Consider the following 15,350-nt stretch of genomic DNA (forward strand, 5'->3'; position numbering starts at 1 on the left):
AACCATCATTCCATGACGATTAGCTGAACCACAAGATAACCGACCAAATGGAAAACGTTTGACTTACTGTGTATCCTGCCTGAAGATTCCCACCAACGTTCACAAACGTGACAAAACACGCCTGTATATTTAAACTGTGTGCAAATGTTACCAACGTACCAGAACGGAAACGTGCACATACAGCATTTACAGTAGCCTTATTGGCAGAAATCCTATTATGCATGAATGTGGCCTGAAATACCAGATCATCTTTTCTGCAGTACATGAGTCATGTTTCACCACAGACGAACAACATAAAGGTGGCTTAAAAAAAGCTGGGATTGTATCAACGTTTGTTTTGAGCATAGTAAACCTAAGACTGTTTCGTTAGCCCAACCTGGAGCTAATATGAGCAAACAGAGTGAGACATTTGGGCTTTGTGTGATCAGAAAATCTCATTGAGATCAAAATCATGCAAGAGACAGCAACTTGTATGCAGTTTATACAGTAAACATCCAAAAAAAGAACTAATGTACTAATGATTCACGCAAACTGAAGTAGACAAAATTGGAAGCCTTACATGAAAAACACGTCTGACATGTGAAAGATATGATGCCTGCGTAACGCTATCAGTGAAGCACGAAGGTGGAAACCTGAGGATCTGGAGATGCTTTGGCAATGGGAGAGTGTGTGCAAGGCATTTTCAATCCGCACTGATACGAGTTCATACTAAAGAGACATGTCATTCCCTCTGTATCTTTATTTGTCAGCAAGACAATGACCCCAAACATTATTTCTATTTGTGTAAGAATCATCTAGGAAAATAAAGTAGCTGCTGGAGCACACTCAGCAGATCCAAACCTCATCGAGCTGTGGTGGGAGAAGCTGGACCGAGGAGCTCGGAAACACTGGTCAGCTTGTGCAGAAGACCTGGGAGGAAATCACACCTGAATATCTGCAAATACTGATCATTAGAATGCAGCAGATGTGTCAGGCAGGTGTTGTTGCAGAGCGCAGTGTTTTGGATCCAAGTTTAACATGCAGATCTCATTTGACCATTATTCTGTGCCCAAGTTTGCTTAACAATTATTATTTTGCTTTGTTTTCTGTTTTGGATTGAATGAGACCCACAAAACGGAGAAAACAGAGTTTGTTAAATGTTGCCGAGAAAGAAATCAGCAACTCCGTGCAAACAGAGGACATTTGTTATCATTGTAAGGTGTAATCTGGAATGGGGTTGGGCCTGGCAGGTGTTAAAAACCCTTTAGCAGTGAGTCACAAGTTACTGTACTTCCACAATCCTGCAAGAGTGAATTTTACTGTACTGTTGATCTGTTGATCTTTTAAAAAGTTTTTCAAAGGTGGCAGCAGAGATGAACGATCCTGGTAAGTTTTCTAAAATCTTTTTTAAATCTTGAAACTTCATCCAACACTATGCTGTGCGGGTTTATGCATCCAATGAACTATCCCCGCCCTGCTCGAACGGTTTCTGCGTTGAACCGAAGGTCTTGATGTTGGTTTTGGCTGCACAGTGTGTTGTGATGAAAGCAGGGCCTATTCCATTGAACTGAAATAGAATATGAAAATAATAGGAATGTTTGTATGGGAATAAAGTGACCTTCCACAGAAAATATGCTTCAACTCATAAAAGTATCCACAAAATCACTGATGCATATATTTACTACATGTAATTGTGGTGTGCATTCAAGTGATCTTGGTTATTTTGTACATGATGGTGAAAACACCCCACAGTAGTTCTGTGTAAGACCATCATTAAAATTCCTCTAATGCAAGAAGGTCACAGCCGAGTCCTACAATTTCATTTCTTCTGTATTGTTTACATAAGAACTTTGCTGTATTTACTGTAGCATGGCCTAAAATGCATTTCATGTACAGCGAATAAAGCCTTTGAAATTGAAATTGAGCTGATATACTTTTGATATTTGTTTTGTAACGTCAAATGTCTGTCATTGTTTGACAGGGAGCAAAGTTTGGAGATACTATCTGCACACGCAGATGCTGGCAAATTCCATATTTAATTGTTAATTGGTTTTCATAGTCTGACAGAAATAGCCATCTAACTTTAGCAACTGTTAAAGACTATATGAAAAAAAATCAAAACATTTTATTTATTTATTTATTTTTATTTACTCCTGTGAAATTATCATTTGCAGAACTGACTTGCCCCATTACTCCTCACATCATCATCATTTTCTGCAGCTGCATTGACTTAATACTATGGAGCGACATCATTATTCATTCAGGGTGGAGCTCAGTTTGTTCCATCTCCACCAACTCCTCAAGGAAACATCTGCCTCTCTTCAGCTGCTAAACCAGGCAGACACCGCTTTTATTAACTGAGCTGGTTTTTGTTTGCACCGGCCTGAACCGACTGTGGGGGCGACTGTGTAGCCCAGGAGGCCAGGATTGTTGGTTCGATTCCCGGCTCCTCCTGTCTGGTGTTAGTGTCCCTGAGCAAGACACTGAACCCAAACTTAGTTGCTCGAGTTCAGTTTGCGCTTTAAATGCTTTAAATTTTAGGTGAAGGGGTGCATTACATTCTTATCTTATCTCATCCTGTTGTGTCTCGCTCAAATTGCATAAATACTTCACAAATCACATGGCTCCTTTTGCACTTTTACAAGATTTTTCGATATTGTCTGCTCTGCTTGAGTTAATGCAAATGCACTACAAAGATGTTTTTTCATGCTTAGCCAGTTTGGTGAGGTCAGTGTAAGTCTCACCACACCCTCACCTGACTTTTATTTTAGCACAATGATAGTGTTTGTCTGTCTGAAGCCACTCAGACGGATCCTTTTCTAGTCTACGAGATCTGTGATGGTGTAGAATGATATTACACAGTAGACCTGTTGTACTGGTTCTGATCGGTTACAGTTGTTAAAAAACACTGAAGCGTTCAGGTTAAAGCCAGAACTTCCAAGTTCACGTAACTGTTCTCATCAGCAGTCCAGTTACTAAATGCCAATGTTTACAACAGATCAGATTCACAGCTGGTTTCTGAGACAGCTCAGTGATGACGACTAGGAAATGAAGAGAAGCTGTGCAAATATTGAAAAGTATGTTACATAAATTGTACGATAAAATCCCACAAGCTACACTGGGTTTATTAATGGAAAGAAATTAAGATGTCTTGTGCATCATTTTGCTTTACATACACTATATTGCCAAAAGTATTCGCTCAGCCATCCAAATAATTGAATTCAGCTGCATAAAGACATGGATGAGTGAGTTTGGTGTGGACTGCCTTATCCATATTGCCCTCGTTGGTGGAGATTGATCTACCAGCAGATTCAGGAGGATTTAAGAAGTTAACAAACACTTCACAGAGCAGGGGGAGAGAGGGGGAGAGAGAGGGGCTTAGTGCTGGCTTCAGTTGCATACTTGTCTCCAAATGAAGTTACTGTACGTTTTAAAAACTGAAAGTCAGTCCAAACCCCATATTAGCATATCTACCACTTTGACCTCCAGGTCGTGACAAAATATATGAAACGGCCTTTGATGTACATAAAAATCAATGTATTAATATAAATGATCTATTTGTAATGATAGTGATTTATTTCAGCATCAGATTTGCTCCGTTCTCCTTGTGCTCAAAGTTCCACATCAGGTACCATCTTGTCACTCTGGCAGTGGGTGGCGCCTGTTGTGGGCAATCAGTCAGTGTCACCCTAGGCCACCACTCTGGTCCCATCCATCAGATCTTTGTCTCTTCTGCACCTGTAACCACACCCATCAGTGATGTTGTAGTGGAAGTGCTTTTCAATTGGTGATAAGTGAGAAATGTCAGTGAACTTTTTTTTTTTTCCCCCATTTGCTTATTTTTTTCTTAAATTGTTGTGCATTCAGTAATAGCTGGGTTTACATTTTTTCTTATAAAATCAATAACGATGTAATTTAAAAAAAAAATGCCTATGTCAATATTTAAGCACACAAGAAATAATCCTAAGCAATTTAAAGATGTGTGAGTTTATGTTATGTTCTCAGTTTTTGAATGTACAGTGCAGATTTCATTCAGTTCACTGGACAAACTCCTTTCTCTCTCTTATAGTCGCAAAAAAAGAACCCAGTTGGCCTTTATAAATAATAAATAAATTCGATCTTTGATTGTTAATTGAAAGCAGGTCTTGCGGCACAGAGATTCTATTAGTATGTTTCAGTCTTTCTGTTTCTTTTTTATTATTATTGTGTCTTTCAGTCTTTAAGGAGATGGACCTCAACACTAAGGCCAACAACATTGAACACCATACCCATATGATCTCAAAGGACCAGCTGATCGTGAGGCGAGGCCAACCCTTCAACGTGACCCTTAAGCTTGCGCAAGCATTTAACCCCGACTCTTATCCGCTAAGTGTGGTTGCAGTAACCGGTCAGTTCCTCATTCAATCATTTATTTTGAGTAAGAAAGTATGAGTGTGTGTATTTAATAACTCCTCCTAATAAATGCATCTCTCTCTTAGCTTTTAATATTAATAGTTCACATCTTGTCAAGAATAGGTAGCAACACAAGAAATTTATTTATTCAATGTCCTTTTCACAGCCACCGTGTATTATATAGGTTAATACCATATTTGTATTATGAACAGTGGTAAAACAGACAGCTTGTCAGATACTGATGGGATGTGCAGAAAATAAAACACATCACATAACGTCTTCAACTGAAAGGTTCATTCCGTGAAAAGAGTTTTGAAGAGTAAGAGCAAATGAAGGCTTGACTCACTCTGTGTCTCTAATCCACAGGACAGTTTCCGTCCGAAGGCCACGGGACGAAATCGTGCTTCGGCGTCCCGGACGGCGTGAAGCGTGCGCCGTCAGCCAAGGCGATATGGAAGATAGAGCTTCACAAGAACTCCTCCCCACGAACAGGAGTGTTGATCCTGACCATCACCCCCCCGGCCGACACCCCGATAGGACAGTACACCCTGTCTGTGATACACCGGGACCAGGAAATGTTGCTGGCAACACCAGTGGTGCTCTTCAACCCCTGGTGTCCCGGTAGGACATCTGTCTGTGTAACTTTGAGTACATTCTGCTGGCATTGTACTTTTACTAAGAATGCGAATATTTTTCAGCTGGATACCTCTAAACTGTATACACTATTTCCCCCTCTCTGTAGATGACTGGGTGTTTCTGCCTGATGAGCAGGAGAGACAGGAATATGTGATGAATGAACAAGGAATCATCTACAGAGGAAGTACAAACTACATTAACTCCATGAAGTGGGACTTTGGACAGGTACACACACACACACACACACACAGTCAAACTTAGTTACAGTCACACCACAAGATGAAATTGTCATCTGTGCTTGTAATGAATTTAATCTATCCGTCCCATACCTAAGGCTGCAAAGAGATTCATGGAGAGCTGTGAATACACTAGCAAGAAAATTGTGTAACGGCAGCTTCTCTCTTTCTGTCTCTTTGTCTTCAGTTTGAGGATAACATGGTGAACATTTGCCTGACGATGTTGGACATCAATCACAAACACTCGCAAAATCCACTAGAAGACGAGTCTGCTCGCTGTAACCCCATCTACGTCAGCCGCGTGGTCAGCGCCATGGTAGGACACGATCTGCGTGTTCGTGCATTTACTTTGGTGTCGATATTGTTCCGCATCATTTTTAGGTTTAATGTAACCATCTCCACATCTCCAGCAGTGACATGATGCAAAGTAATGATACATAAATTTCAAGCAAATGATCTGAGCGTTAGTGTGTGGGATTTTCAGGGGATTTAAATAATGTATGCAATATGTAGGAATAATATTACATGTAAAAACAACTTGGCAAACTGGGACAAATTCTTCTAACTGATCTATTCTCTTTTTACCTTTATGAACTTAACCTATTTTGGATCATTACACTGTTAAAAGTACATTATTATGTATGAATGACTTACTAATTATTTGTCATAACTTCAGATGTAATGGCTTCATGCAAAGTGCATAAGTTGTTCATTAATGTTTTCACATGTTATAAGTAACTACCTGCTTTAAAGACCAAATATTCTGACATATTAACACTCCAAAAATCTTTTGGGGCGTTGGAGGGGAAGACTGAGAACGACGCGTGCTTTCATATCAGAGCTTCAGTAGCACCGGAAAAAGTTGCAAAATTTGTCGCCAGTCGCTTTTTTGGAAAAAGAGTCGTAAGAGGGGTCTGAATACTGGCTAAATGTAGTGACCAAGTTGCAACACTGGTCATCAATGGCTCATCAAGCTTGACAGCTGCCCTGTTTGATTGACAGCTAAATATTTAAATAGTCCTTTTGTGTAGGAACGGGGTGGGACACTTATGAATTTGATTAGATATGATGTAAGTTGGGTTGAGTCTCTAATCAAATTTGTGTAGGATTCAATAAACCTTTGCTGAGCTGCTTGGAAAGTGTGACATGTTGGAGACCCCTGCCTTAGATAATGGAGGTTTCCAAATATAAATTCAAGACAAATGTTTCTTTTGTGACAGATTACATATTGGGAAGAAGCTGCCAACTTCAATGGCATCTACCTACTGTATAAGGTTAAAAATCTGGCAGAATTAGGTTGTAAATATAACTAATCACAAAAAAAAAATTACCTTCTTTGCTTGTTTTCATCTAGATCAACTGTGAAGATGACAGTGGTGTCATGGAGGGAAACTGGGACGGTTCGTTTGCAGGTGGGGTCCCACCCTCTCAGTGGAACGGCAGCTACGCCATCCTTAAGCAGTGGTTCAACTCCAAGTGCAGCCCAGTCAAGTATGGACAGTGCTGGGTGTTTGCTGGTGTGATGTGTTCAGGTAAACGTCTGACATCCGTAAAGACAAATATCAGTCGTGAATTTATTGCACATAACAACACTCTCTAAACTAAACAAATACTAGTTTGTAATAAACTAGCAATTTAAATTGATGGTGAAAAGTTACTAGGATATATTTATTTATGTGTATCAATTACTGTCATAAACTGAAAGATAAATATTTAAAACCAAAACATGTAAAAATGAAATGAATATGCTGAATACATTTCTGTTAGCTGTAAATATTAAGCTATGTAGTTGACTAACTATGACTAACAATTGACCACTACTCAAACAATTTTAGTCATCGGACTCGTCATGTGGACATGTGATAACTGGGGATGGGACGTCTAAGTAGACCCCCAACCACGTGTGGCAGTAATGAGCTAATATGTTTAAATATACAGTACAACATTTATATTTGTCAACCGATTTCAGTGATTTCTTTATATATTAAAGAGTTGAATGTAATACAAAAAAAAGTTTTGTCTACAGTTATTAGTATTTCAAAAGGGAAGGCAACTAGGAAAAGCATGCGAACCAATTTGAAATACGCAAATTACTAATCTAGTAATTTGTTAATAGTTTGTCAATAGTTAATAGTCATAAGGAGTCATAATCTGTATTAAAGTCTTTTTTTTCTTCTTAAATTAAAATTAAATTAAATTAAAATTAAATTTGTCTGTTGTGGTGGCAGTCGAGGAGAAGAATGGGATAATTCTGATTTTTTTTGGTCAGCATTACAGCTCAGAAAAGACGAGCCTGAGGAAGTTGCAGAATGTTGAGTGACAATCTTTCTTCATTCTTCATGATTTCATTCTTTAAACCTGTGTGTTTGATTCCAGTGATGCGTCTGCTGGGCATCCCATGCCGCGTGATTACCAACTTCGAGTCGGCCCACGACAGCAACAAGAATCTCATTATTGATCGGTACCACTCCGACTACGGCGTTGCACCGGAAGAAACCGTGGACAGTATTTGGTGAGACGCGAGTCCATCGGAATCATTGTAAAATCCCAAACAACAATCTAGGACCAGGGCTATTACTGCCCCCTACATGAAAAAGGGCACCCAGACAGAAAGACACACAAAATGTGTTCATAGACATTTCACAGGTGCACAAAAATGATTAATTGGTGGTTTTGCGTCTCTGGGTGTTCAGTTTGTCTCCTTTTAGCCATTTGCGTTTGTGTTCACTTTGGATCTCTTTCAGTTCCCTTTTTGTCTGTTTGGCATCTATTGACCTTGCTTGTCTTGTTTAGGAACTTCCATGTGTGGGTGGAGGGGTGGATGAAGCGTCCAGACCTGGCAGCAGATGGCAAATATGACGGCTGGCAAGCTGTGGATCCAACGCCGCAGGAAAAGAGCGGAGGTGCTGATGACCTTGTTTCTCTTTAGTCACAATGAGATTTTATTGTCTGTGTTACTTAATTCTGATCTTATCTTTCAATCATCAGATTCTTTTAAAAATACTGAGGTGACACATTGGGCTGTCTGGTTTTCTTCATGTCTTCCTGGCAGGCAGTTCTTACTTGACACTAGAGAAAACGTGTCCAAAACCCCTGGGATTCCCCAGGGATCAATTTTAGGACCACTACTTTTTTATTTGTGTATGTTACCTCGTGGTGGTGTCATCAGGAGATGTCTCCTGAGTCTCCTGGCTCAGTCTCCCGATGACACCGGACCTATTGATGGCCTCATAAATGTATTTAGACTCTTGTGCCTTGATGTCACAGAACTTACTACAACTCAACCAGGACAAAACTAACATTTTAGTCATTGGTTCAAATGCTCAGAAGGAGTCTGCCTGAGGAAAGCCAGGTTTTGGAAATTATTTGAAATCTATATTTGATTGAAAATAGTACAAAGGCATAGTCTTTGTCATATATCAAATGGTGAGAGACACTGGGTTATAATGTAAACGAAAGATGCTAATTTGAAGGGCTTCAAGTTGCACAACTTTGCAAAAAGAAACAACAATTCCATTGAAATCATTATGATGCACTTTATTTTAGTTACTCCATTTCTTGCCTGTGTGCTTGTCTTTTTCTCAGGTGTTTACTGCTGCGGACCGGCTTCCGTCAAAGCCATCCTGAACGGAGAAACAGGGCTACGATACGACACCCCCTTTGTCTACGCCGAGGTCAATGCCGACTGTGTTGACTGGCTGGTCAGTGAGCAGAGCTTGAGCCTTTTGACCTCATCAACGTCAAATTGAATTAATTCTAGGGACCCTTCTCCTGTGAAATATTAATAACATGTTGTTTGAGTCAGCAGGTTATGACCAACATGTTACTACAACATGTTGTAGTTGTCATATTTATCACCGTATAAATAGTACAGTTATAATACTGTATATAAGTAAAGAAAGCCATTGGCTGTAGCAGTTATAAGAGGAGCATAGGAGCAAGTGAGATATGTAGGACGTTTTCTTTGTAGAAATATTACTTGCTCTATGGGTCAAATCTGGCAGCAATGCAGAGAGACTCACTTCTGAGTTGCCCTCTTCTAACGAGTCAGGGAGAATATTGAAGTAATGCCGTTTTTGACTCTTGGCATGTGGCTGTTTTTTTTTTTTACAGTAAGTTATTATTTTTTTTCTTTCAGAGGAGGCTAAAGGCAGCCAGACCAAAGACTGCTGCATAAATCATTCAGTAGAGTTTTAGAAATAATCCTTCAGAGTTGCTTCCCTCTGGCCAATGAGTTGTCTGCAGAGCTGTCGTGTCACCTTTTGGTCAATGGAGACAATCGGCGGTGGATCTCGAAATGTTTTATTTGGGTGGTCAGAATCGAAATAGGGTGACATATTTAATAAATGGTTTCAGAGGTTTTAAACTTAAATTAAAAAGACTTTTTTTTTAAAATATAAACTGTATTTTAATAGACTGATAGAGTGTTTGTAAAGTGTTCAGTGTCAGACGTCAAATATGTAAGTTATATACAATTTCTAACTCCAGAAAGTCATAAACAAATAATAATAAACGGTTAGCGAGAGATGTATCCTTTGAAGGGATAATCTGCCTGCTTGCAACTCATATTTCCAATTTTTGTTTCCAACTGTGTGTCCTGTCAGGTCAAAGCGGACAACTCCAAAGTCAATATCTGCTCGGACACTAATATAGTCGGACAGAACATCTCTACCAAAGCTGTCGGCTCCAACAAGAGGGTGGACATCACAGACACGTACAAATATGTGGAGGGTGGGTTCAACCCACGGACCAATACAAACACACCACACACAAACCTTTGCCTACTTATACTGTACAGTAGCAGCTCTTTCAGACTAATGTACTACTGTCACAGGATCGGGGAAGGAGAGGGATGTCTATAAATACGCCTGCTCGAAAAACCCCGGAGATACTGAGAACACGGAGAATGGAGGGACGGAAGACCACCCCCCCCCGGTTACCATGCGTTTTGATGAGGTACTTCACCGTCTCCGAAGTTTCCTCCTTAGACTTCGAACAGAATTTTTACTACTTACTTACTTTACTATACTAACCACATGTACCACGTTGTGTTGCAATTATCGATTATCAAACCAGCACAAGAGTCTCCCTCTAGAGTCAAACCCTCCTACCACGTCTTATTTCTCTCACTGTGTGACTTTGTCACTTCATATTCTAGGTCATTGCTTTGAGCATCAAACTGGCTGCTTAAGGAAGGTTGATGTGTGACAGTAAAACCTCCTTCCACGTCTTATTTCTCTCCCTGTGTGGCGCTGCAGGTGACCAAACCGACGAACGGCACGGATTTGAGCCTGGTGCTGGTGCTGCACAGCAAGAGCGCTGCTGCCAAACAGCTGTCCATCAACATTAGCGTCCAGGCCATGAGGTACAACGGCTCGCCAACGGTGAACATCCAGAGTGACGTGAAGGAGGAGACACTGCAGCCTGGGCAAGGTGACCGTTCTTCCAGGGAACTGAAATCTTATAGACAGACAAATCAATCTACAGTGACTCCATGTGAGTAAATCTGTCTCCCTTCTCGTGGCTCCTGCAGATCTGTCAATCTCTGTCCTCGTCCCTTTCTCAATTTACCGTAAAAGCATGGCGGAGAGTGACAGCATGAGGGTTGCCGCAATGGTCACGGACAAAGACGAGCCTGACAGCCCGTACATGACTACACTTAACGTTGTGCTGGCGAAACCTCCGCTCACCATGACTGTCAGTAAAACTCTTAAGTCTCCTGTCTTACAGATTGTTTTCTACCTGTCTGTCACAAAGAATAATTTTCACATTTTTTTGCAGTTGATCTTTAGGAGGTGATGATGGTGGTAAACCACCAAAGTCATTATAGTGTGGCCCGAAATTCACAACAATCCATTTGATACTGTAGTTGAAAGGACATTTTTACGTTGGCCATGAGAGACTCAACTGTATGTTTGGTTTGGTCGTGTATCATCCTATATTTCTCTGTCATAACTTGTGCTTTAGGAGCATGGTTTCTGCAGCTTCCTGTTGGGTTTCCTGCGTGTATTTCAATAACATGTCAAAAAAAAATGTGTTTGTTGCAGATTTCTGGTGAGGTCAGAGTGAACAAAGAGGCAACTGTGGAATTGGTTTTCAAAAACCCAATCAATGAGACACTGAAGAACTGCAGTTTGACCGTGTCTGGAAGTGGCTTAATGGAAGAGGAGAAAAACAAGTGCGTATTTCACAGAACAGCAACATCATTTTTACCTAATCAAAAAACTACTAATTGGCCTAAATCATTAAATACGAGATACTGTGTTGTTTTGTATCAGCTTCAAAAAATGAGATAAATCTTACTGCTACAGAAAGTAAAACTACAGAAAGTTGTGTAAACTACTTTTAGTGTTGTGTAGGTGAATTACAGAATTACTGTACGGACTGTAGTGTGATGTTGCTCTATCAAAAGATACCTGCCTCCCTATGTGGTGGTGCTATTTCAACCATCGACTCATTGGGTCATATTGGAAGGTAGGTACATAACCTGCTACCGCCATGATCCAACTTCAGATAAGCGGATGGATTGATGGATGTTGTGAAGCCGTTTTTGATTTTATGAAATGCCTGCTGTGTGTTTTGATGCCCAGTCGTTGGGAGTGACCCACAAATTGTACCTCAACTAAAGTGCTTCTTGTTGCTCCGTGTGTTACCCGCAGACTTCCAGATCTTTCGCCGAACAAACAAGTGCGCGTCAGGCTCACGTTTGTTCCCTACAAGACCGGACAGAAGGTTCTCATCGCCAGCTTCAGCTGCTCCGTCTTCAAATACGTCAAGAGCAGTTGCACTGTTAATGTCAAAAAGTAAAACTGACAGTCACAGAAGCAAAATGTCAGGTGCATATATTTCTATTTTTCACAGCCCATTATAAGCAAATTAATATTTTATATATTACAATACAATATTCCATTCAGCATGTTCTAGCTATAATTTACCTGCTTTACTCTGGGTGGCTTCATTTAGTGGTTCCAGGGTCCATAAAACAGTCACTAACACAACCTTTATCTGTTCCTAATGCTGCATTGTGCTTTATTTTCATTGTGTTGCACAATGTGGAAAGTTTTCCAATAAAGGTTGTGAATAGGATCGTTTGCCTCTATGTATTTTTTTTTTTTTTTAAATCGTGCAGATTTTACCTGCTGTGTTATCAGTGAGACAACAACGAGACCTGCTGCAGCCCACCGGGTGAAACAAAGTTTTCCTTAAAATACTGTGCGGAAGCAAAAGATACACTGGAGACATGAGACTCATCCTAGTTTTCCACTATATCCTAGCGCCCACGTGTGACAGCTGAGCTGTTATCAGGCATTAAGGTGAGGTGCATTTGACAGTATGCGCCTTTAATCACTCTTTTATTTTGGTTTTGCACATATTCTTTTTTGCCTATTTCAAACGGACTGCGCATTTGCTTGTTTTGTTTGCTTGTGCCTGTGTGAAAACTCTAATCTGGACCAAAACATCTGAAAAAGTGACCTGCTTCCAAGCTGACTGAGTCTGGGGATGGTTATAAGAACAGTTTGGATGATACAGGACGACAACACAACTTTTACTTTACTCAATGCAACAATGTGGAATTTGATTCTTTCTGTCCTGATATTTACAAATTTAACAAACTACTGGTGTGAAAGCGGCCTGATGTAGAATTATGCTTTAAATCCTGATAATGTTGAGGATACAGTTCTACCTCTAGTTCATTCAGAGTTTTTATTAGCCGGTGCCAAAGTGCCACCTTGTGGCTGAAAATTACACTAAATCACATGTAACCTGGACTGTATCATTTGATTATAATAACTGGTTAAAATGAAATCTGTCCTGGCTCCTGTGCCCACTGTGTCTGTAAGTTCCAAATCCTTATCAGATAACACATTTGTAATGATGAGAAGAAATGCTTTGCACTTTTTTCCAAAACGGCCCTGACATAAATCTGGAGCTCAACATTTGACAGAATATGTCTGTAACACACATTTCGGAAAATTTGTTTTACAGTTTAAGATACGTTTACCTCCCAATCAGTCCACTCAGTCTTTAGTTTAACGTCTCACAACTCCACACTATGTCACAATTTAAAGGGAATCCAACAACAGACCTATCAGCAACAAACTCTCATGGGATCCAGTCTTAGACATTTTTAAGATAAATTTTACTTTAAACATGTTAAAAGAAGACTAAATTAAAAAAGCATGTGTATGTGAGAGAGACAATTCGGAGTGAATGTCTCAGTGACAGACTGGCTACATGTCCATGACGCCTCTAATCCAGTGTCAGCCAGGACTGGCTCCAGCCCCACAACAAATGATTCTCTTAGACCACTGCTCGTGTCTTTTATTAGCACACACCTAAATGCTCCAGAACAGCAAACTGCCAAAATGTCGGCTTTTATAGGCGTCTGCAGACCAAATACTCATATAATACATTAATACTAATATGAATATTGTTTTTCAATTCAATTCAACTTTACTTATATGGCACCAATTCACAACAAAGTCCTCTCAAGGCACTTTACAGAATGAAGGCAAGACTATACAAGTATGTAGACTCAAGCCGACAAATCCCCCTTGAGCAGACCCTAGGTAACAGTGGAGAGGGAAAACTCCCTCCAGCAGAACCAGGCTCAGGGTGGGCGGCCATCTGCCTTGACCGGTTGGCGTGAGTGGAAAGTGGAGAGAGACAAGAAAAGGGCAACAACAGAACATCGGGCAGGTTGGTAGGACCAGTAACCCTAATCAAACAGGAAGGTAGAGAGGGGGTCTTCATTTTACAACAAATTTGCATCAGTGCAACGTAAGACTGTGCAACCAGAATTTTTCTGGTGCAGTAAGTTCTGTGGCTTTACCTTGTGTGGCCAGAGGTGGTAAGTAGTGTTGTGCAATACAGCGTTTCTCTTTTTCAGGTCCAAGATTCCAGCAAAACGTTATTATATATTCTGTTATTAACGTTATTTAATAATTATTAACGTTATTAAATAACGTTTTTATGAAACGTCGTTAAGACGAGACACAGTACACAGCTGTCATTAAGGGCTTGTCTCTTGCATTAACACGAATGGAGCAACAATGGTCACTTTACATTTCGAAATCTCCAAGGTTGCACATCTGATCTTTATATAGCATTTATTTATTTAATTTCCTACTTGATGATAATCATAATTGGTCATTTCCCTACTATAATAATTGAAATACTGCATTCTGTAGTTTTAACAATATGGTTTGAAAACATAAAACCACAAAGTATTAGAGGTTCACTTTCCCATAGTCAGTGATAAACACCGTCTTTCCCTAACCGCACATCCCCACTGTGGCTTCACTGCATTATCACACTCTGGATTGTTGCTTTGTCTAAGGTTTTTAAGGAGAAAGTCGTAGTTCCTACCGATCAGATATTATTTAGACTATGAGAAACAACGGTGGCGTCCTGTCTTGTAACCAGCTATATATATTCTCCAGTTTATTGTTTCACACCTGATCTGAATGTAACAAAAGCTGGTTTTCATATCTTAGGAATCTCATTTGTAACTGGGGTGAAGTTATAAATGAATATGTTGCGACTTAATGAGTTTACTGATATTAGTGGACATGCTCAACCTTTGGCCAATGTGTGGTTTTTGAATGGAGACAGAATCAGACAAAAGTCATTGCCAAGAAAAACAACAGGAAATGTTTTTGGTCACATCACAACATTTTTAAAAAGGACTGATGGAGCTGCAGCCATGGTCGGATGCCCCAAAGGCTTTGGAACCAGAAAGAAAGAAACCCAGATGTGATTGTTACGCACTGGTCTTTTATACCCTGAGGCCTTCGTAGCCAAGACTTTACCAGCAGAGCTAGTTCCTGTGATGGACGCTGTTGTGCGTTGTGCAAAACTGGCATAGATGGCAGATATTGGTCATCAGCCAAATGAACTGAACACACGAATGCAAGGCCGAAATGAAAACGTGCTTACAAGCACAGAAAAAATGAATGGATTCCGTTCAAAGGATCACCTCTGGCAACAACGTGTGGAAAGTGGCAACCTTGAAATGTTCCCACTTGCCAAGAAATGGCAAGATGTTAAACTTCTGCATTGTGCGAAACAATAGGTGAACATTTGAAAACTCTTGAGGAGAACATG

General features: G+C 40.2%; 1 protein-coding gene across 2 annotated transcripts; it reads left to right on the plus strand.

The window, feature by feature from the left end:
- Nucleotides 1-127: 127 nt before the first annotated feature.
- On the plus strand, nucleotides 128-12,280 carry LOC137127571 (protein-glutamine gamma-glutamyltransferase E-like). 2 transcript variants are annotated; one of them, XM_067504705.1, is made up of 16 exons: nucleotides 128-1,365; nucleotides 2,154-3,782; nucleotides 4,196-4,366; nucleotides 4,738-4,992; nucleotides 5,114-5,232; nucleotides 5,431-5,559; nucleotides 6,598-6,775; nucleotides 7,620-7,755; nucleotides 8,037-8,146; nucleotides 8,829-8,944; nucleotides 9,848-9,974; nucleotides 10,078-10,199; nucleotides 10,502-10,676; nucleotides 10,777-10,940; nucleotides 11,291-11,421; nucleotides 11,903-12,280. In XM_067504705.1, exons 3-16 carry the CDS (start codon nucleotides 4,207-4,209, stop codon nucleotides 12,048-12,050), a joined length of 2,070 nt encoding a protein of 689 aa, XP_067360806.1. In that variant the 5' UTR covers nucleotides 128-1,365; nucleotides 2,154-3,782; nucleotides 4,196-4,206; the 3' UTR covers nucleotides 12,051-12,280. The 2 variants fall into 2 exon arrangements, with proteins under 2 accessions (XP_067360806.1, XP_067360805.1); XM_067504704.1 differs by lacking the exon at nucleotides 2,154-3,782 and having other exon boundaries at nucleotides 11,903-12,279.
- Nucleotides 12,281-15,350: the final 3,070 nt, after the last annotated feature.

The sequence above is a fragment of the Channa argus genome, chromosome 5 (genome assembly GCF_033026475.1).
Source record: "Channa argus isolate prfri chromosome 5, Channa argus male v1.0, whole genome shotgun sequence".
Taxonomy (NCBI): Eukaryota; Metazoa; Chordata; class Actinopteri; order Anabantiformes; family Channidae; genus Channa; species Channa argus.